Source organism: Myxocyprinus asiaticus, chromosome 32 (genome assembly GCF_019703515.2).
Source record: "Myxocyprinus asiaticus isolate MX2 ecotype Aquarium Trade chromosome 32, UBuf_Myxa_2, whole genome shotgun sequence".
Classification (NCBI taxonomy): domain Eukaryota; kingdom Metazoa; phylum Chordata; class Actinopteri; order Cypriniformes; family Catostomidae; genus Myxocyprinus; species Myxocyprinus asiaticus.
The window spans coordinates 25,961,817-25,985,771 of NC_059375.1; the positions used below are offsets into that span (position 1 = coordinate 25,961,817).

Genomic DNA, 23,955 nt, shown 5'->3' on the forward strand with positions numbered 1-23,955 from the left:
TGCATAAGGTGACATTTTGTCCAAACGCCCCTCACAGTGTATGCATGCAAGAGAGATATTATTGCTTTTAATTTAAGATAACCAGATATATTTGAAATATTTGAATTTTGTGGGGGGATATATTGAATATTAAGAATACATTTATTGAAAAGGCTACTGTATACTATGCTTGTTATGATTTCTATGCTAATATTTCCCCCACTTGGGAATAAAAATTGAATCTCTTATTTTCGCTTATTTGGGGTGAGGTAAATCGCTTATTATAAGCTTGATTTTCCAGAGCAGGTCACTTGTTTCTCTTGTGAAATCTGGCAACACTGCAACTTGTATAAGAGTGATTATGTGCAGTATGTAGCACAGAGTACGACCATTTTAAAAAGAATGTTATTAACTGTTATTTTATTTTGTTCTAACCTGTAACCATTTGAAAATAAGGCTGCGGAACACTGGAACTATAAGAGAAAAATACAGTTTCTACTCACACTGTAAACCCGAATAAGTTAGCAGAACTCAAAGTTAATAAATTACAAGTTTATGTAAGCAGAACCATCAGATTTAGATTTAGTACTACTCATACTTGTTGATTTTTTTCTTAACTTGAAATATTGAATAAGCTAACATATGCATTTTAATGGTACTTAACTTTAAATTTAACTCTTTTGCTCAACTTAAATGTCGGTAACGTTCTAGCTAGTTAGTACTAGCTAGAACAAGCAAGTATCGTGAACGTTAGCATGCTAAATGCATGCTAATTAGATAAACCATGCTTTGATTAGCATAGCAATTGCTCAACAAGTATATCAATATACTATAGAACGATTTAATGGCTGTGTCTCGTTTGGAAGGATGCATCCTGCAGAGGTCGCATTTGTCGGCCGCATACGTCATTGAGGCTGTCTCGTTTCAGAAAAGCGAGTAGGACGCTTCGAATGCAGCCTTTGAATGTGACCTTCTTTCATGGAATTCGGAGGATGCATGAGGTGTATCCTTCATGGGCACTCACAACCCACAATTCTTTGCTTCAACGGAAATGTCTAAAAAAAAATTATGCCCGTAAATATGATGTTCAAACGCAAGGAATGTTAATTCCCAAGTTGAAGTACCTCTGTAGATGGGTGCAGAGTATATAATATGTATAATTATATTAATATATAATTAAAATAAAGTATTAGACTAAAAGTACAACTGAAAAATCTATTTTGCATCATTATAACTCTCCTAAAATGTACCTCATACATTCCGTTCCAGAGGGACTTTGTTCCCTTCTCACTCAAAGCGCTCGTGCTTGTTAAAGAGTGGCGTGCTGTCATAGCAACCATGTTACGTTCCGTTTGTCCTACGAAGGCCATCTTGTTTAAACGAGGCTTGTTTGAAGGAGGACACTCGGTATGCTGGAGCCTTCAAAGGACATGTCTCACCTAGCACGCAGCCTTCTAAACATTTTTACATTTACATTTTATGCATTTGGCAGACGCTTTTATCCAAAGCGCCTTACAGTGCCCTTATTACAGGGACAATCCCCCTGGAGCAACCTGGAGTTAAGTGCCTTGCTCAAGGACACAATGGTGGTGGCTGTGGGAATTGAACCAACAATCTTTTGCTTACCAGTTCAGTGCTTCAGTCCACTACGCCACCACCACTAAACAAGACACCGCAAATATTTTTTTTCAAGCTCCACTATTCACCATAATGGTAAGCCCCAAAAACTTTAACATGACAGAAACTCTTCTAAACAACACAACAAAACATTAAACACTAACAAGTATCTCCCTTTACATTCATCTTGCACAAAGACACACTATATAACACTTAATTTTAACATTTGCTCTCCCTGTCAAGTGCCATGTAAAGCATGCTGGGAAATAAAAATCCCCTTCCCAGTTTCAGTTCAGTTTAAGTTCCTGTGAATTTAAAGAGACAAGTTCATTAAACTCAAAACATTAAACGGTTCAGGTTACTTAAAAGGTGTAAGTTTCGTGAACTCAAAAGAAAGAGAAAGTTCTAAATACACATCAAGGTTAATTTATTTGAACTAATTTGTATGATTTGATTTTTCTCTACTAAAAACGATTAATTATTTTGAGCATTAGTGTTTACAGTGCAGAATGAACCAAAATTAAAAACATTTAATTTTTAGTCCCTGGTGCAAATAGATGCTTAGTGTGTGTGTGTGTGTGTGTGTGTGGTGCTGTAGTTTGCATGTGTGTGGCTGCTGGGGAGAGCAGGCTGACCCAGAGGTAAATTTTATTGACAGAGGTTGCTCTTTTGTAGCTCAGGAGACTTCATGGAGCTCTCAGGCCCCATTTCCACATGGTATTAAGATGCGTTTCGGTGATCCGATTACATGTGGTCAGCCTTAAATACAGGTCTAAACGGGGTCTAAACCATTTTGTGATCGGATCACAAAAACCACATACAAATGTGGTCAAAAATGTATGTGAACACATTGCATTTGAGGTGTAAACGCTAATCCATCCTGAACGCATCCTGGCAATAGTGGAGCACTGCCCTCCACCTGTCAATAAACCGTTGCACTAAAACAAGTGTTTAAAGTTTGCCGGTTAAGAGGGGCTTTAAAAGGAAATAACCATCCGATTGGAAAATTTTAAAAAGTGGATACATACACAATCACGAGAGCTTTGTTGCTTTGTTGCACATTATTATCATGCAGTAACACACTGACATAGTGATTGATGTCTGTCGTCATGAAACAAAGACCCTCCCCTCCAAATCCGAACACAAGTGGTCACAGGAGACGCAACGTGTCTCACCTGACCACATGTGATTGGATCACTCGAGATGCATCGTAATACCAGTTGGAAACAGGGCCTTGTATAATTTATGTATCAACTTTGTTTCAGAGGATTCTCCTAAAATGCCACTTGGAGAAATACAAATAGACACAATTGAGACAATTGTTGACATGCAGTTAGAGTATAGAGCTATGTAATTATTGCGGAGAGCATTGCACAGATCATTTGGTTTTTGAAAAATATGTACATATTGAAATCTCTGACTTTTGACTGCAGACTTTGACTGCAGGGTTTCATTTAGCCAGTAATAACCGGGATTTGACCATTAAAATGTCCCAATGTCTGACAAATTGAAAAATTATAGGTTCATTTTCCCAAAAAGTGTAAACACTGTTGTAACAGCTAAAGGATGGGCAAAGAGCAGGCAGGAACCGGCTGAACAGTAAACATAAAGTTTAATAAGAAACTCAACATAAAACAAAAATAAAAAAACACAGACACACATGCAACATGGCCGCGTGCGTCTCTCTCTCGAACTGGCGCCTCCGGCTCCCCTGTATCTCGCTCTCTCGCTGATCAGCTGATTCAGCGCTGGCCGTGCATCATCACGGCCTGGCCACGCACTCCTCCTCATCACACTCCTCCGGGCCGCCACCAGTCTGACCAACTCCCCCCCATCTCTGGAGGGGAGGTAACTTGATTGATTACAGCTACGGCCAATCGCGTGCTGGAATACAGCAGCACGTGCACACAGTGATTCTTCATCTGACAGAAATGAAGTGTGAAGGGCTCACAAGAAGCGACACTTGTGAAACTTCTCATTTGTAAACAAGCTGAATGACCTGGTACATGTACTGACTGACTGAATGAGAGGGGCATGTTGTTCGCTCACTTTGACATTGGCATGTGTGTCTACCTTGTTAATCAAGGAGAGAAAAGGGAGGAACAGCTATTAATGCATAAAAGTGACTGATGTTTATACACTATAAGTATTAATCAGTATTTCTTTTTTAAATTATATTCCAGTAAAAATATCTAAACATCCTTAAACATTCAATATATATTTACTGGACAAGCAAAATCACATAAGATATTGTATTTTGTTTTCAGAGGAATGTTCAGAGAAGCAAAATTTTGTGAAGTTCACGTAAGAAAAAAGAAATTATACTGAGTAAGAAAATTATTTTTTGCCGTGTATAAACAATCATTATTTTTGTAAATCCATTGGGTGACGCTAGTGGTGCAAAAATTTCAGACATCCCCTTTAAGCAAAAGTCTCTGTTTGTTCTCCATGTCATCTCATGTCTGCTTGGGAGAAACAGTTGAGATGTTATTGAGATCTCCTTTTTTTTCTTCAGGACTTTTCTTCCGTTTTCTCTTTCGGGGAGGGACAATGAGACCACAGGCCACTTGAGCTGTGGGTGTGGACAAGGTTGAGCTGCAGGGTGTTGCATAAGAGGAGCTGATTATGTCCCATGGCTTATCTCTGGGTTTTATCCTCCTCTTCTCTCTCTCTGTTTCCCTCTTCTTCTTTTTTTTCTCTTTTATTCTCCCACCAGTCTCACCTCATAATATCCATGCCTTTAGTTTGACCCTCAGAAGCATCCACCATTTTACTGATTATGTGTATTGAGCTGCTTTATATGTTGGTGACTTCTGCTGGCTTGAGTGCTTACTGTCTGTGTGTGTTGAGAAAGACAGAGAGAAAGAGAGAAATGCAACATAAGTTGGAAGAGAGAGACAGCACAGAAAGACATAAAGACAGGATGAAATTCTTTGCAAGTAATGTGATCTAATGCTTTGCAGCTGTGCTGTGCATTATTTAAAAGGGACAAATCAGCACTGATTGACAGGCTGCTGTACATCTGTCTGTAGTGTATGGATTCCCATGCTGTGTGCATCACTGGTTCCTTTCAGCTGTATCATCTTCTTGTTTTCATTCGTGGTAATTTCAGGACAACTGAGCTGAGAGGAGAGAGGGAGAGAGAAGCTATGTTTTTACATTTCTGTAATGTCTGTCTAAACTTAATGCGTGGTTCACATGTGGGCATTTGACAACCTTATGACAACAGACAGATTATTTACAGTACATGAGTTTTCCTGCTGTCAGTTAGCAAAAGGTTTTAATGTAATGTATTTTTATATTATATTTCATATACAGTTAATGCTAGGGCTGTCAATCGATAACATTTTGTAATCAAATTAATTACATGATATGCCAATTAATTAATAGAATTAATCACGATTAATCGCATGTGTCAATATTTGCAGAGAAAGGCCCCCAAATAAAAAATAATTTGATATATAATTATTAAATAATTATAAATAATCATGTTTATATAATCATGTTAAATAATAATCATTATTATATATTATAATAATTATAATATATAAAATAAAAATAATAATTCAGATAATTAAAATACATTACCTTATTGTGGCAAGACAAGTACAGCATTGACTAGGCAATGTAATACGTGGCTTTAGATGACAATATATTGTTTATCATTGGCCTACAATCCAGAGCAATCAATTTTGCATTTAAATTCGTCCATCTGTCCAAGATAGACTTATTATAAGAATTTTCTATGGACGCATCTATGTACACATGCGTCAAATGGACGCTTTTGGAGTGTCTCACTTTGGTTGCGTTGCATCATAAACACAGTGTTTAGTTAAATGTAGTTTGAAACTTAGGAAAACACGTCTCTAAACCCCTACATTCGGAGATGCACTCCGTCCAGCTTTTTTTTAACGCAATTTGCGCTAACTGCCCCCTGCCGAAAGCATGAAGGTGATACTTCAAGTTTGATTGCTCCATTGTTGGTCGATATATTCCTTATTACGGTCAGGGGGCAAATTTTTTTAAGTGTGTTATTTTTTATATAATTTATCACACTGAATAAACACGTAAAATCAGCAGACCTAGTTATTACACATTTCCAGACAACATTTGGCCCAGAGAGAGAGAGAGACTTAATAGCAGCATTTTTTGAGCTACATAAGAGAGACTGGTATCATGCCACAGGCTGTTTCTTTCAGTAATGGGAGACCAAATTTCACATGAGTTCTTCTCTTGTAGTGTTTGGCCCTATCCCAAATGGCACACTTGATGTGCACTTGCAGTGCACTTGTGGTAGGACAGGTATTCAATAAAAGGCATAATTATGAAATAATTTTATTTTCACCCATGTTGTTCAGAATCAATATTTCTATTTCTTCTTTGTAACACAAAAAGATATGTTCGGCAGAATATAGGCACTGACAGCCTCAGCCACTATTATTTTTATAGCATGGAAAAAGATGCAATGAAAGTGAATGGTGTCTGAGACTGGTGTCTGGTATTTGAAACAACATGAAGTTGAGTAAATAATGACAGAATGTTTGTTTTTAGGTGAACTATCCACTTAAGGTTCCAAGAGGTCAAGTCTCTTTTAGAGTTTTCATAAATAAAATCTAAAAACATCTATTCAGTTTAATTTCCTCATGTTTTATTTCTTTTACCTATTGTTTTATTTCATATAAATTAAAGGTTTTTATGTATGTATTATGCATTGTCTTATTGTAGTGTGCTGTGTGTTTCAGCTTTGTGGAGTCCAAGGAAAATGTCCCTAAAAGGACAATAATGTATACCTTAATCTTAACATAATTAAGAGTCAATATGTTGTATGACTACTAAATTAAACAGTCGATTCAAACCTTGTATAAGTAAGAAATATTAAATCCTAAATAGGCAAAGTGGTCTCTGAAAGACTGCTTTGTCCAGTAAGATCTGGACTGCGGTCCGCTAATTGGTCACCTCTGATATACAGGTGCATCTCAATAAATTAGAATGTCGTGGAAAAGTTCATTTATTTCAGTAATTCAACTCAAATTGTGAAACTCGTGTATTAAATAAATTCAATGCACACAGACTGAAGTAGTTTAAGTCTTTGGTTCTTTTAATTGTGATGATTTTGGCTCACATTTAACAAAAACCCACCAATTCACTATCTCAAAAAATTAGAATATGGTGACATGCCAATCAGCTAATCAACTCAAAACACCTGCAAAGGTTTCCTGAGCCTTCAAAATGGTCTCTCAGTTTGGTTCACTAGGCTACACAATCATGGGGAAGACTGCTGATCTGACAGTTGTCCAGAAGACAATCATTGACACCCTTCACAAGGAGGGTGAGCCACAAACATTCATTGCCAAAGAAGCTGGCTGTTCACAGAGTGCTGTATCCAAGCATGTTAACAGAAAGTTGAGTGGAAGGAAAAAGTGTGGAAGAAAAAGATGCACAACCAACCGAGAGAACCGCAGCCTTACGATTGTCCAGCAAAATCGATTCAAGAATTTGGGTGAACTTCACAAGGAATGGACTGAGGCTGGGGTCAAGGCATCAAGAGCCACCACACACAGACACTACAGTTGTCGTATTCCTCTTGTTAAGCCACTCCTGAACCACAGACAACGTCAGAGGCATCTTACCTGGGCTAAGGAGAAGAAGAACTGGACTGTTGCCCAGTGGTCCAAAGTCCTCTTTTCAGATGAGAGCAAGTTTTGTATTTCATTTGGAAACCAAGGTCCTAGAGTCTGGAGGAAGGGTGGAGAAGCTCATAGCCCAAGTTGCTTGAAGTCCAGTGTTAAGTTTCCACAGTCTGTGATGATTTGAGGTACAATGTCATCTGCTGGTGTTGGTCCATTGTGTTTTTTGAAAACCAAAGTCACTGCACCCATTTACCAAGAAATTTTGGAGCACTTCATGCTTCCTTCTGCTGACCAGCTTTTTAAAGATGCTGATTTCATTTTCCAGCAGGATTTGGCACCTGCCCACACTGCCAAAAGCACCAAAAGTTGGTTAAATGACCATGGTGTTGATGTGCTTGACTGGCCAGCAAACTCACCAGACCTGAACCCCATAGAGAATCTATGGGGTATTGTCAAGAGGAAAATGAGAAACAAGAGACCAAAAAATGCAGATGAGCTGAAGGCCACTGTCAAAGAAACCTGGGCTTCCATACCACCTCAGCAGTGCCACAAACTGATCACCTCCATGCCACGCTGAATTGAGGCAGTAATTAAAGCAAAAAGGAGCCCCTACCAAGTATTGAGTACATATACAGTAAATGAACATACTTTCCAGAAGGCCAACAATTCACTAAAAATGTTTTTTTTATTGGTCTTATGATGTATTCTAATTTTTTGAGATAGTGAATTGGTGGGTTTTTGTTAAATGTGAGCCAAAATCATCACAATTAAAAGAACCAAAGACTTAAACTACTTCAGTTTGTGTGCATTGAATTTATTTAATACACGAGTTTCACAATTTGAGTTGAATTACTGAAATAAATGAACTTTTCCACGACATTCTAATTTATTGAGATGCACCTGTAATGTGTCCCATTTGTAATTTCTTGATTTAGAAGGACATTAGCACCCTGTTTGCGACTGCAATGCAGATTTCACAGTAAACCACTATCCTGCTGGGGACCATCATATGTTGTGTTTTGGATGCTGATCCCCAGCATATTTTACCGACCAGGTTTTTTAGCTAGGTTAACCAGTAAGACTTTCTTGGCTTCATCTGAAATGCCATGCTGGATGACTAGCTTCAGTTTTGCTGGTAAACACTGTGGTTATGCTGGTCCACCAGCTAGATCTGCATCAAACTAGCACTAACTGGCACAAGCAAGCCTGGACCATGCTGGTCCTAACAGTATATGAAGCATTATGCCACCAAAGTGTAGATTCACAAATGACTGCAAGGGCTGAGTGCATCTTATGCCTCTTTGATTATATTTGTCTATATGTAGTGTTTTTTAGTGAGTGGTAGGATTGTGGGCTTGACTGTCTGAAGTAGAGCGGGGCCGTAGATGAGGTATGGTACCAGAGTGTGTATGTGTGTGTGTGTATGTGCTCTAAACCACTATCTGCAGCCTGTCTTGGAGCCTGCATTATGACAGCAGCTTTGGAATATCTCTTAAGTCAATGGTTGGACACACTCACAAATTCACAAAAGCACTGGTACTGCTTTGCCAGCATTGTTTAGCAAAGCATGATACTGGTTTCCTGGAGAGTGTCATCAGGGAGAATAGAACACACACCGCTCAATCCTCGTACGTTCACACACATGCAGTGGCCTTTCCTTCCTCTGCTAAATTTAGTGGCCTTTTCACCTCCGAGACAAACACACTCAAGGAGGCTGCTGAATGGAATCTTATGACATCACAGGAAGAGAGGGGGGTGGGGGAGGGGCCACGTGGCAGAATAACAGACTTGTCATCACCCAGTTAGCATTTCAAATGACATCACCAAGTGCTCACATACTCTGAGAGAGACTTTTATACTGTCATTTAAAGGAAAAGTTCACCCAAAAATGTAATTTACTCCCTTACATTTTTTTTTAACTTTCTTTCTACAGTGGAACACAAAAAGAGTTTTTATAGCGAATGTCCAGGCTGCTCTTTTCCAATGAGAAAAATACAATGAAAGTTAATTGTGACCACGGCAGTCAAGCAAGATTTTCAGTGTATAACAACTTAAATTTCAGTCTGTTCCTCACAGTGTTATCAAATGGCTTCAGAGGACTTGGAATATAGTACATTAGTTGTATGGACTACTTTTATGATGCTTGTATTTTCTTTTTTTGTCCTTTTTTTTTTTGACAGACACTGGTCCCCATCCACTTTCAATGTAGACATTGATAAACTTTAGTGTTTTTGTTACACAGAAAAAATTCATAGGGATTTTGAACAACATGGGGGTGAGTAAATGATGAGAGAATTGTAATTTTGGGGAGAGCATTCCTTTAAAGCATCATTTGAAGCTCTGAGAAAGTAATATTATAATTTCAAGAGATGAGTGCAGATGATAGGTAAAGACATTTTGATTAAACTTTGTTTATGTGGACAAATAAAATGGGGCAGTTTTATAAGAGTTTGACAGGTTCAGTTTTGATAAGTGCATCAAAATTTGATGATTTCCTTAGGAATGGAAGGAACTGAGAAAGCAGGTTAAACTCAGGGCTAAATGACAGAATCACAACCACCACAGTATGAACTGTGACTTAAATACAGGCCAACAAAATCTCCTCTGCAGCTGAGTCCTTCAGATGAGCTTGTGCTGTTCCTCATGTCCTAATTCCTTTATTCAGTAAGAGCCCAAGAGTGGGAGTGCTGATCTGGCATCAGGTCCACCGTGTCCCTGCTGATCTAGATCACTGCGTAGGGAAAATAAAACAGGCCTCCTATTTCAAGAAGCTTTATGAATGCAGCTCAGTATCTCTCTCCGACACCATCCACCTCCACATATGCACTGCGGGTTCCATGATTTTCCCTCTCTCTGTGTATAATAAGATTAAGCAGTGGTTTCCTGACATTGTGGATCTGATGCCTCTCTCAGCAGCTTCTCTATCCCACACAGAGATGATGGAGAGTGGGTGTTGAATCTCAGCTAGGCGCAGAACCCGCGTGGGGTCTGTGTGGGTCACTCTGGGATGTGCTGCAGTAGCAGGAACAAATTATTTGAAAAGGAATTATAAAACCGAATCAGTTTACCTGTGAACTCTCTGCCACCCTCCACCCTCTAGACAAAAAAAAAAAAAAAAGAGGCAGAGAGCAGGAATTTAGTGAGCATGTTCACAGAAGGAATCTATTACTAATGTCCTGAACTTTGGAATCAGCTGACAATAGAAAGGTGAGGTGAATAAGATGTTTATGAAGTTCCTTCATAAATTCCAAATTCGAGTATGTAGTGCATTTGATGAAGAATGTATTTCTCGACCATTAATAAAGTGCATTTTTTAGGTATGCAGGTGAGTATTATGAATACATTTTCAGACATAATTCTTCCGGGAACATGGACATTGTCCCAAATATACACTCACTGAGCACTTTATTAGGAACACCTGTACACCTTCTTATTCATGCGATTATCTAATCAGCCAATCGTGTGGCAGCAGTGCAATGCATAAAATCATTCAGATATGGGTCAGGAGCTTAAATTATTGTTCATATCAACCATCAGAATGGTGAACAAATGTTGATGAGAGAGGTCAATGGAGAATTGCCAGACTGGTTCGAGCTGACAGAAAGGCTACAGTAACTCAGATAACCACTCAGTTGTAGTGAGCAGAATAGCATCTCAGAATGCACAACATGTCAAACCTTGAGGCGGATGGGCTACAACAGCAGAAGACCACATCGGGCACTTTATTAGGACCATAGTGTTCCTTATAAAGTGCTCAGTGAGTGTATGACATAGTAACAACAAACCCAAAAATGATCTGTTCCTGGTAGGGATGAAAACTTTGGCAAATTATTTTAACTGACTACCTGCCAGTATTAACCGGTTCATAATTAATGAATTAATTAACCTATAAGCCATGAATCAAACAAGTGACCAAACAGGCATGACAAAGCTCTATACTGGCTAAAACAAAACAGGCTCAGATGACAGATGTGCATATTTACCAGTAGTTATTTCATCAACATTTGAATGAACAACCGAATATTTCCTTCTTATATTTAGTAAAAAAAACCCAATTTGGAATGGATCGCTTGAAGGCGAAATAAACCTACAAGGTGATGGATTAAAAATGGAAGAATAAAAACAGCCAGCCTTTTAAACAAATTGTGCTGCGGGGAAATCCTAATCATTTTTGTTTAGAAAAATCAACATATACTGTATATATACATGGGCAGGGGTCATTATGGTACGCAACTGGTTGACAGGAGGCCCGGCAACTGAAACGCACTCCAAAAGCACTGATATCCCGCCACACATCACACTCCCGTTTTCCGTGCAACATAAGTGAAATGTGGGGCTGTAAACATATGCTCTTTGATATCAAGGCTTGCAGATGTTTGTTTAATATGGTACCACATTGTACTCATGCTACTTCTAAACTTTGAAGTCCTATTTGCATCGGAATATATCGTCTTCACGGACGAAATTGTCCCACAGTGCACGCATCATATTTCCTTGTGTTTCAGACTGAGAGGATGAAAGTGGTTTACGTGTTGTGTTGATATAACTTGCCCTATGAGATAATTATTTTAGAGCGCCTTGGATAGACCCATCAAATTACCTCTCTGTTGTTTCTTTAATTAAACTCTTGGTTAATTTTTAACCAATAGGATTAGTCGAACAAACTCTTAATGCCGGTTAATGCCTACATCCCTAATTCGTGATTTTGTTAAACAAGTACAATTTGAGCACAAGAAACAACTTTCTTGATACTGTATATATAGCATTTCCAGTTGAAAAGAGCCACCAGAGTTTTTTTTAATTTTATTTTATTATTACATTTTATGAAAGTGATGTCTCCTGAGCTTATATAGCGTTATACTATATTAAAGTAGAAGGCGGATGTAGTAGGTCATCCGGGTATTTCTCACCTACTGATTTTTGAATACGAGGATTTAAACATGCTACTCAATTGACATACTGCTTTGGCATACTAAGTAGGCATATTCAGATGGGAATGTCACTGAATAATGTTTTTTTTGCTATTGGATAAGTTTGTTCTTTGTCTCCCTTTTGTGCTGAAATGCTTTTCTCTGATTAGTTTCTTTGTTTTCTCTGTACAGATCGACCTGGAACCGGAGGGCAAAGTGTACGTCATCATTGACCTTTCAGGATCCTCAAGTGAGGGTGAGACTCTTGAGTCCACAGCAGATAAACACAAGAGAAACAAGATGACATAATGCACATACACAATGTGACCAACACCACTCCCGTATGTGCTTGTTAAACATTTAATTAAAAAATCATGGGCATTAAACCCTCCCTTTGCTGCTGTAACAGCTTTTTTGGAAGATGTTCCATTCAGAAACAGGAACATCAGTGTGTCATTGTATGCTGAAGCATGAAGATTTGTCTTCACTGGAATTATTGGAATAGCCAAACCCGTTCATTTGAAAGAGGTGTCCACATACTTTTGGCCATATAGTATAAATGCACTTAGTTGTGAGCAAATGTTTGATGCTAGAGCAAATCCTTTTGGTTTTGTGTTGTATCACTAGTGGATATAGAGAAAGGCCCTTGGACCATTTCCTGCACCAGTATACTTTTGTGTGAGAGGAAGTGTTTGTGTGTGTGTCGCAGAGAAAGCAGCAGAGTCCATTAGGGAAATCCCACTCTTTAACGCTCGTGTGTGCGGGGGCTGAAGCTGTTCTTTCCTGGGTGTGTGCTGAGCATATGTTCAGATTGCCCACTCACTGTCGAGACCTGAGGCTGATGCAGGGAATTACCTTCTGCAGTCGAGCTAAACCAATGAATGTGGAATCTAAGAAGAAATGTTGGACAATGATTCAGAAATAGTTATGTTTAATTCTACTGTCTAAAGTTATACAGTACCTGACTGGCTTCACTGATTGAGATGATCATGACAGATAGGGCTGAAACGATTAGTTTACATTATCGTCAACGGCGACATTAAAAAACTGTCTACAAAAATGTTCATTGTCAAATAGTCGTTTGATCTCATTTAACGTAAAATGAGATCACATTAAACTCTGATGATGATGCACGAGAGCAGCACTGCTGTTCGCGTCCGACTAAGAAGAGGAAGAATTACACAGCTCACAGTCCAGATGCACTCTAAACTTTCCAAACAGCTTAAGGTGAGGAAGATCGCAAAGTATGAGGGAATTATAATGCAGAAATACAAAATAAGTAAATACAGAGGCACTCTCTTTGTGGAATAAGTGGAGCTGGAGTTCTTTAAAGGAAACACCCCGGCATTTCATCTTTAATGCAGTTATATTTAATGCGTTATAGCTTTATTAAAGTTCAAATTATACAGAAGCAGATCATGTAAATAACTACAAACTCCGAAACTGGTATTTCTCTGTGCAGTCAGCGCCTCTTCTATGAGTTGCGTGAATGTCCTGATCTAAGGGGGAGAGACTGAAACTGCATCCTGCTGATGCACACTCTGTCGCGGGGATGCTCATCCCTCGATCGAGCACGCTTAATGCAGCTAGAATATAACGTGATGGCTCGTGACTTATTGAATCATAGTGTATGTCACTGTGCATTTCTTATCATGAAGAAAATTGGCAATGCACAGCTTTATTAATAAGAGAGTTTGTTTTTTGTGAGATAAAGATGGATTGAAGTGAACAGAAAGGTGAGAGAGGTAGTCTTCACCCTATTATACACTACAACAAAATACATTTTTGATTCGTTTTTGTTTTGGTTTGTTTTCAAATATAAATATCTAAAACTCCTTTAAAACAATGCTATACTGCAGAATATTAAATTTGAATCTGAGAATGTTGAATATAATATTAAAAATACAAATATTTTAAAATATCTAAAAATCCTTTAAAAAAAGATGCATTCACCTGAGAAGCAGCATATAAGATATATAGACTTGTTTGTAGAGAATATATCTTGAATATAAGGATATTTTGCTTTACTGCACTCGCAGAAGTATTACCAATTGAAAAATTCACTTATCTACAAAATACACTTATATTCAAGATACATTCTCTGTCTAAATATCTTATATGTTGCTTCTCAAGTAAATGTATCTTATTTTAAGGATTTTTAGACAATTTTAAATGGAAAACAAGACAAAAACATTTGATAACAATAGGATTTTTTTTTTTTTTTTTTGCAGTGACTTTCTTTACTGAATTAAACTTAAAAAGTATTTTTCTCTTTAATTCAGTGAATGTCATTTAGAGGTATATTTAAAAGATGATTTTTTCCTCTTTATTGTTAGTAAGCACATTTAATATAACCTTTTATGTCAGGGCACAAGCTGAATAATCGGTTAAGAGCATATGATTAATCGGTGCAATAATCGCTGAATAGTCGAATAATCGTTCTAATAATTGTTAGATTAATCGATTATGCAGCCCTAATGACAGATAATCTTCACTGAATAACAATTCAATAAAAAATCAGACAATGGAGTGGCCATTTCTAGGTTTAAAAGGGATAGTTCTCACAAAATTGAAAATGTAGAATTCATCACTCCAAGATCCACTCCACATCAAGACCAGCACAGAATAGCATATATTTAAGTGGTGGTCCAGGCTGGTTTATGCTCATTAGTGCTGGTTTCACAACACCTTGCCAGGTTTCACAACAAAAACCCCAAACATCATTAGTTCACGTGTTTATTTTTTTAATTTCTTGTTTTACTCTATGTTCCACAAAAGAAAGAAAGTCTCACTGGTTTGGAACGACATGAGGGTGTGCAAAAGATAACCAAATTTTTGTATTTGGGTGAACTATTGCTTTTAAATCATGAATCTTTCACCACGTTTACATGCACTTGAGATAATGGTTTATTCCAGGGTTTTTGCAGAAAGTGGCATGGCTTAATGTGGCCATGTAAATGCATAAGCGCCGTTCAGATGAGTGTTTGAAGAGTGCCCATGTGCTTGAACAGACCGAAAAACAAATGTCATAGATGGAGCCCAACAAGTTAACACAGTGGAAAGAATTCAACATTTCTGGGAGTACAGTGGGAAAAGCACATACACTATAAACTGTACCCAATTATACACACCAGTGTAAAATATCGACAGTCCCTCATGTTCGCGTATATGCTCTCGTACATTGGGGGAGTTTTACGTGAGAGAAAAACCTCACTATTGCAGCACAATTCCGCAGGTTACAATAGAAAGTTAAGGAAACAAAAACAGCTGTAACTCTGGAATATCTGGAAATAAAGAGAAGCAACAGAGAATAAAATGGCAAAGTCTTCCTCGGATGCCATGTTTGTTATTTACACAAGCGTCGCAGGGAAATTATGTTGCTGTGAAGAAAGCCTCTTGCTCGCAATACGCCGCTTTTTCATAATAAGCCGCTTTCTGGTGTCCATGTAAATGTAGTGACACTTTTTGCATAACATATATTTTGTGCTTCAGTACTAGGAATGGGAATTGTAAGGAATTTTAAGATTCCAGTTCTGATTCCTTTTTACAGTTCTAGTTCATTAACAATTTTATTGCCAAATATTTCAGTACTTTTGAGGAAGAAATGTTTGAAAATAGTAGATGCAATTCATATAGGATTTACTTCCCTCAGCAACCTGTTACCAAATATTAAGGTTATTTCCAATTTTAACAGAACAAATTCTTACCAAATGTGTTTGCACTAGATATTTTATTAATCCATCAGTTTCCATAAAATACCACTAATTACAACTTTAACTACACATTGTTATATGAACAACCAGTCTGTATTTACACTGATTTTAGTGTCATAAGCTTTAGAAACATCACACATTAACAATATTTGGTTCATTTCAAATCAGACATGACAATATCATTGGCATGCTGCTCAGTAAGTTTTTGTTTTTTTTTTCATTAAAAAGAACCAGCCAATAACACATAATTCACATTTGTTTGTGAAGCAGTGCAGTATGTTTTGCTGTGTAGATTCAAAAGAACTGACTCAGAGACATTTGTTCAGGAATTGAGCTACTCTGGTCGCCCTGTTGATTCAAAAGTACGGGCTCATGAGAGTCGTTCGTTCTGGAATCGGGCTACACTGGTTGCAGTATATGTTGTGCGCTGTAGATTTAAAAGAACCTGCTCACACAAGTCATTCATTTGGTAATCGGTCTACAATGGTCAGGCTGTATTTTGTCGCTGCTCAGAGTGCATGTTTGATAACCGTTAAAAATCATAATAAATATGAAAAGCATTTGGTTCTGGTATTTATTTATTTTTTAAATGGAACCGGTTCTAAATAAGAATTGGTTCTCAGTTCCCAGCCCTATTTAAACACATTATGCTAAGTAACCAATGAGCTTTGATAATAGGTCTACAAATTTTTAAGTTAACACACAAATTTAAGAGAAATCAAACAACTACACAGTGCCCACACAAAGGCACACACACAGACAACAAAACATATACATGCTTGATGTGTATAAATAATTGTTGTGTTGTCTGAATGTTGCGTTAATCACAGGCCTCTGTTTAGAGGTGTCAGTACACTGAGGATGAGCTTGGCTGGAGACCACTTAATTCTAATGTCTCTGTGCAAACAGTCAGTTACTGCTAATGTGCGACTTTGCACTGGGCATAAATAAGAGCTCAGCATCCCTCCGTCCCCCTGCTTTCACTGAGTTTATATACAGCAGGCTATGATTTTATATCCACACACCTATTGATCACTGGCTGATCTTTTCCATTGATCCAAAGCACTCTGCCTGCTCTGACCTGCCTGGATGGGGTCATTTGACATGGGCATGAGAAGTCCAACAATACCAGAGATCAGGCCAGCGCAATATATTATTATACAAATTCAAAATATCAATAGATGTGCACTCAAGCAGGAACACCAGATTCCCAGCATGCATCATCAAGCATCAAAAAAGCACTTACTGCACCAGACAGTGCCAGGTCATGGATTACCCTTTTAGGTCATGACCTTTAATCTTTGCTGCCATGGCTACCAGACAACCAATAGGGTGTGAGAGTTATTTTAGTACCAAGTGGTAGTAGAGTGTTTTCTTGTTTCCATAAACAGATCCAATCAATCTCTCTCTCTCCCTCTCTCTCTCTCTCTCACACACACACACACACACACACACAGACAGACAAAAGACTCTGTTTAGATATGAAGGGCAGTTGAGCTATTTTCAGTGGCACCTCAAGCTTCACAGACCAGAATAGCTCCGGCACTGCAGTGTTCCTGCTTTATTTACAATTACCCACGTCCCCACCTGCCTGACCCCACCTCCTACTAGGCTCTTGTGTGAATCAAGCCCAATTCAGAGCACCAATTTTTATTGAAGTTTACAGACAGATGATATCAGAGGCTTCTCACCTGAGCTATGCTGGTAACAGATGCTTTATTTAGATAAACAGAATATATTTTGGTGATTCTCCAATTAGGGGAACTTTTCTATAAGTCTAGAATGATTTTAAAGAAAAAAATATTTAAGGAAAAAGCTACTTATAAAGGATAGATTATATTAAATGTAATAATAATAATAATAATAATATTTTTACAATTATATAATAAAAATTATTGTCTTTTTAAAGACTTTTTCTAATTTTTTAAAAGTGTTGAAAGGTTACATTTTCCAGAATTTCTCTATTTTGGGCTTTTCCCCCACCCAGACTTCTCTAAAATAAATTTAGTGTTAAAATTAAGGAAATATTAGTTTGCACTTTTCATAAGAACTTTTTTTTTGTTTTGTTTTTGTTTTTTTACAAATACAAAAATAAATAAAAAATAATGTTTCTACATAAATTGGTCAAAGTCACAAGTATAGACAAACACAATGTGTTTAAGCTAACAACACACAAACAATTATAATCTTTCATGTCTTTATTGAACACATCCCATTAAAAATTCACAGTGTTGTGGAAAAAGTAAGTGAACCCTTGGATTTAATTACTGGCCGATCCTCCTTTGGCAGCAAAAACCTCAACCAAGCTTTTCCGGTAGATGCGGGTTAAACCTGCACAACGTTCAGAAAGAATTTTGGACCCATTTTCCTAACAGAACTGTTTCAGCTCAGCCATATTCTTAGGATGTCTGGTGTGACCAGCTCTCTTGAGGTCATTCCACAGCATCTCTATTGGGTTAAGGTCTGGGCTCTGACTGGGCCACTCCAAAAGATGGATTTTATTTTTGTGAAGCCATTCTGTAGTTGAATTACTTCAATGTTTAGGGTCATTGTCCTACTGTATGGCCCAACTTCTTAAGAGCTATAGCTGGTGTTGGGATAATGTTTTCATGTTGGTATGCAATGCCCCTTTTACGCCGTATGAAGTGCTGCGTGTTCCTACCAAACAATTAAACAATAATTTCATCAGACCACAAAACATTATCCGAGTAGTGTTGTGAAGTGTCAAGGTGGTCTTTGGCAAACTTCAGGCATGCAGCAATGTTTTTGTTGGAAAGCAGTGGCTTCCTTCATGGTGTCCTGCCATGGACACCATGCCTGTTTAATGTTTTCCATATAGTAGACTCATGAACAGAGATTTTAACAAGTTTCATTGATTCATTCAAGTCTTTAGCTGTCACTCTAGAGTTCTTTTTACCTCATTGACCATTCTGCGGTGTGCCCTTTGAGTCATCTTATCTGGACAGCCACTTCTAGGGAGAGTAGCCACAGTATTAAATCGTCTCAGTTTATAGAAAATTTGTCTTAACTGTGGACAGATGAATATCTAAGCTCTTCTATATAATTTTGTAACCTTTCCCAGCTTTATGCAAGCAACAATTCATGATCGTAGGTCTTTGGAAATCTCTTTTTTGCAAAACATGGTCCACGTCAGCAGATGCTTCTTGTGAATGCTATACTCAAAATGTTTGAGTGCTTTTTTAAGTCAAAGTAATATCGGAATATTGATCACAGGGCCCTGAATCGAATCAAATCGAAATCATATCATGGCAGACTTTGACGTATCAGCAAATATCGGATCGCAGGCCAAGAGAATCAATATAAGGTCGTATCATGATGAAACGTCCGATTTACAACTCTAATATATACAGTGGTGTGAAAAACTGTTTGCCCCCTTCCTGATTTCTTATTTTTTTGCATGTTTGTCACTTAAATGTTTCAGATCATCAAACAAGTTTAAATATTAGTCAGAGATAACACAAGTAAACACAAAATGCAGTTTTTAAATGAAGGTTGTTATTATTAAGGGTAAACAAAATCCAAACCTACATGGCCCTGTGTGAAAAAGTGATTGCCCCCTAAACCTAATAACTGGTTGGGCCACCCTTAGCAGCAACAACTGCAATCAAGCGTTTGTGATAACTTGCAATGAGTCTTTTACAGTGCTGTGGAGGAATTTTGGCCCACTCATCTTTGCAGAATTGTTGTAATTCAGCCACACTGGAGGGTTTTCAAGCATGAACTGCCTTTTTAAGGTCATGCCACAGCATCTCAATAGGATTCAGTTCAGGACTTTGACTAGGCCACTCCAAAGTCTTCATTTTGTTTTTCTTCAGCCATTCAGAGGTGGACTTGCTGGTGTGTTTTGGATCATTGTCCTGCTGCAGAACCCAAGTTCGCTTCAGCTTGAGGTCACGAACAGATGGCCGGACATTCTCCTTCAGGATTTTTTGGTAGACAGCAGAATTCATGGTTCCATTTATCACAGCAATTCTTCCAGGTCCTGAAGCAGCAACAGCAACAGCCCCAGACCATCACACTACCACCACCATATTTTACTGTTGGTATGATGTTCTTTTTCTGAAATGCGGTGTCACTTTTACACCAGATGTAATGGGACTCACACCTTCCAAAAAGTTCAACATTTGTCTCGTCAGTACACAGAGTATTTTCCCAAAAGTCTTGGGGATCATCAAGATGTTTTCTGGCAAAAATGAGACAAGCCTTAATGTTCTTTTTGCTCAGCAGTGGTTTTCGTCTTGGAACTCTGCCATGCAGGCCATTTTTGCCCAGTCTCTTTCTTATGGTGGAGTCATGAACACTGACCTTAACTGAGGCAAGTGAGGCCTGCAGTTCTTTGGATGTTGTTGTGGGGTCTTTTGTGACCTCTTGGATGAGTCGTCGCTGCGCTCTTGGGGTAATTTTGGTCGGCCGGGCACTCCTGGGAAGGTTCACCACTGTTCCATGTTTTCGCCATTTGTGGATAATGGCTATCACTGTGGTTCTCTGGAGTCCCAAAGCTTTAGAAATGGCTTTATAACCTTTTCCAGACTGATAGATCTCAATTACTTTCTTTCTCATTTGTTCCTGAATTTCTTTGGATCTCGGCATGATGTCTAGCTTTTGAAGATCTTTTGGTCTACTTCACTTTGTCAGGCAGGTCCTATTTAAGTGATTTCTTGATTGAGAACAGGTGTGGCAGTAATCAGGCCTGGGTGTGGCTAGAGAAATTGAACTCAGGTGTGATAAACCACAGTTAAGTTATGTTTTAACAGGTGGGGCAAACACTTTTTCACACAGGGCCATGTAGGTTTGGATTTTGTTTTCCCTTAATAATAACAACCTTCATTTAAAAACTGCATTTTGTGTTTACTTGTGTTATCTTTGACTAATATTTAAACTTGTTTGATGATCTGAAACATTTAAGTGACAAACATGCAAAAAAATAAGAAATCAGGAAGGGGGCAAACATTTTTTCACACCACTGTATATATATATATATATATATATATATATACATACACACACCGATCAGTCCCCCTCGAAACACATCAAAACAGCACCAATCCGGATCTCACAATAGCATTCTGAGATGATATTCTTCTCACCACAGTTTTACAGAGTGGTTATCTGAGTTACCATAGACTTTGTTAGTTCGAACCAGTTTGGCCATTCTCTGTGGACCTCTCTCATCAACAAGGCATTTCCATCCACAGAACTGCTGCCTACTGGATGTTTTTGGTTTTTGGCACCATTCTGAGTAAATTCTAGAAACTGTTGTGTGTGAAAATCCCAGGAGATCAGCAGTTACAGAAATACTCAAATCAGTCCATCTGGAACCAACAATCATCCATGCAATTATCTAATCAGCCAATTGTGTGGCAGCAGTGCAGTGCATAAAATCATGCAGATACGGGTCAGGAGCTTCAGTTAATGTTCACATCAACCATCAGAATGGTTTCTGTCTATGTTTGTAATTCTTATAAAAGATAAAGAATATCTGTCTTCAATACTACTGATATTACCATCTCACTAAGCATGTTGGAGAACAATCCAAAAAGGTTATTTTTGCTTATGATGGAAATGAGAAGTGAAAGATTTTGATTTAAAACTCTAAGATTTTTAAATGATGATCTGAGATTAGATTGATTTTATTTGCATTTTAGATGTCATTTCCAAACTGGTCAACATTTAAGGAACAGTCAGGTTCTTTTGTCTTTTTATAAGTTCAAATTTAATTGAGTTCTAGCTAACTTGTTGTGTTAGCAAGTCCAAGACAAAATGTCATTACCATCACACATAATATTAAACTGAAAAATCATGCAGTTACATCTGTTGCACTTTTTGTGTGTTTATACATGCAATCCAGAGATATAGTATAGAAAAGGGGAGCAATAAACAGTCTTAACACCCTCATTTTCTTTGTGTAAGTTTGTCCCTTTTGCTGTTATCAGCACACCCTTCTGATGGGAGGTGACAGACACTGTGCTTCTATCTTTACCCTTCTCTATATATAGTGATCCTCTCATCAGCCAAATGTATTGCTCCTTTCCCAGGCCTCTGACTCATTCCCATTCAATACATTTAAACATATTAAAGGATCTAACCAACATATGCTGAAAAAAGGGAAAAGTAGGATGTGTGTGTGTGTGTGTGTGTGTGTGTGTGTGTGTGTGTGTGTGTGTGTGTGTGTGTTTGAGCACATGAATGAGTGGAAAAGTTTTTGTCGGTTGCAGCATGTCAGTTGTTCAGGATTTACTGTCTCAAAATAGCAGGTAGGACTGAGCCATGGATTAAGAAAAACAGACAAACAGACACATGTCTTGTAGGTGAGCTAAAACAATGGTGGCACGTGGTGTCATGTTTAGGGAGCCAGAGGTGAATTTTGGTGGGCCAATCACAAGGTTACATTACTACACTACAGCAGGGATATTCAACCTGTTTCAGGCCAAGGGCCCCTCAGTGGATAAAGAAACTGAGCAGGAACCCCCTGTTACATGTTGTATAGTATGTTTTAACTTAATCCTGGCCTATAATATTATGTGTATAGTACCATTAATGTATTTATATACTTTGTTATGAACATTGCAAAGCCATTAAAATTATCATTATTAATGTACAGAGTCATATACTTGTTAATACATTGTAATTTGGGAGAGACGTTGTAAACATTTAGTGTAACTTTAGTCCTTAATTTTGTATTTTTTTCTTCAAACAAAATAATTGGTGGACCCCCATAGTACCACTGCAGACCCCCTGTTAAAGACTCCTGCACATACATACATAGTGAGTGAAACATAAAAATAGATATCCAAATATTGCCTCAACTAACCCTTTAACCCCATTTCTATCCATGTGCTTTCTGATTGGCTGTCCCATCCACTTCCTGTTCTCCCCACACTTGAGCTTTCTTCCAGAGTTTATGTGTTAACAGCTCAGTAAGTGCCAGTCCCTGGCCAATTACCATGCAAATGTATGCAGGGTGGCAAGGAGAAGTGGTATCAGCTATTTTTAGATTTCATATATAGTTTTCTCTCTCTCTTCAAAAGGGATATTTCACCTAAAAATGATGATTTCTTACCCCCATGTTGTTGCAGTCCCAGATGACTTTCTGTCTTCTGTGGAACAGAAAATGAGATGTTTGACTCCGTCACCATTGACTTTCATTTTATCTTTTTTCCCCCCATACAATGAATGTAGGGGGATGATGACAAAATGTTCCTTTAATGACTCCCTGAATTGGAGGCTGCAGTGCACTTAATCTTCTCAATCTATTACTTTTCCAAGGACCTTATCTTATCACCTTACCAACTCCCGCTCTTTCTTTAAATGTCCAAATCGTTCTATCTGTATGGAGAGCAGGGGTATGTGTGTTTGTTTAGTGGGGCTGCCCATGCGCTGAGATGGTTTAGATTGCAGGGGTTGTCATGGAAACGAGCCTGTGAGCTCACACTTTCAGATGGATAGAGTGTGTGAGAGCTCTGGGAGCAGAGGAGAAAGACAGAGGGAGGAAGAGAAGGCTAAAAGAGTGGACAAGGTGAAAATCTGAACAATGATAATGCAATTGTAAAGAGTTTTAAGGCAAGTTGTAGAGTTATAGCCTTGTGCAGATGTTTGTTGTTCATAATATTGTGAAAACGTGCTTATTTACTAGTAAATGCATTTATTATAAAGTATTATGTTCCATAAAACCTATTCTTCCTGTACAGTTCCTTAGAGAGCCGTTTTAGCTCTCAAAGATGCACTTGTAGTCTCTACATATTTCCCTTTATGTGATCAAGGTTAGATCTTCAATAGAATAATTTGTGCTCATTTTGTGATTTTGAAAGAGAGAGAGTCATGTGACAGATGGCTAGTTAGATAACATCTCTGATCTGTACACCACTGCGGCTCAGTAACATGTGAAATCACCCGCCAAGCTTGCCAGAGACAGACTGGACCGCTTCACAACACTCCTGTGACACAACTACACAACTAAAGGAATGCAAAAAGAATCCTTTCTTCCTTCCTTCTCAGACACAGGACAAGTAAAAATCATAGTATATGCCATAATTAATTTGACACAAGTGAAAATTTAGCTATAAGAGATAAAAGTATTGTATGTTC

The 23,955-nt window shown here is 38.0% G+C and overlaps 1 protein-coding gene across 2 annotated transcripts in view; it reads left to right on the forward strand.

Annotated features, from left to right (window-relative positions):
- LOC127423589 (protein kinase C epsilon type-like) overlaps window positions 1–23,955 on the forward strand; it is an 88,864-nt gene that overhangs the window by 12,753 nt on the left and 52,156 nt on the right. For both annotated transcript variants that reach the window (XM_051668034.1, XM_051668035.1), the window contains exon 2: window positions 12,329–12,392. In XM_051668034.1, coding sequence (XP_051523994.1) covers window positions 12,329–12,392 — 64 coding nt within the window. The remainder of the gene's footprint in view (window positions 1–12,328; window positions 12,393–23,955) is intronic.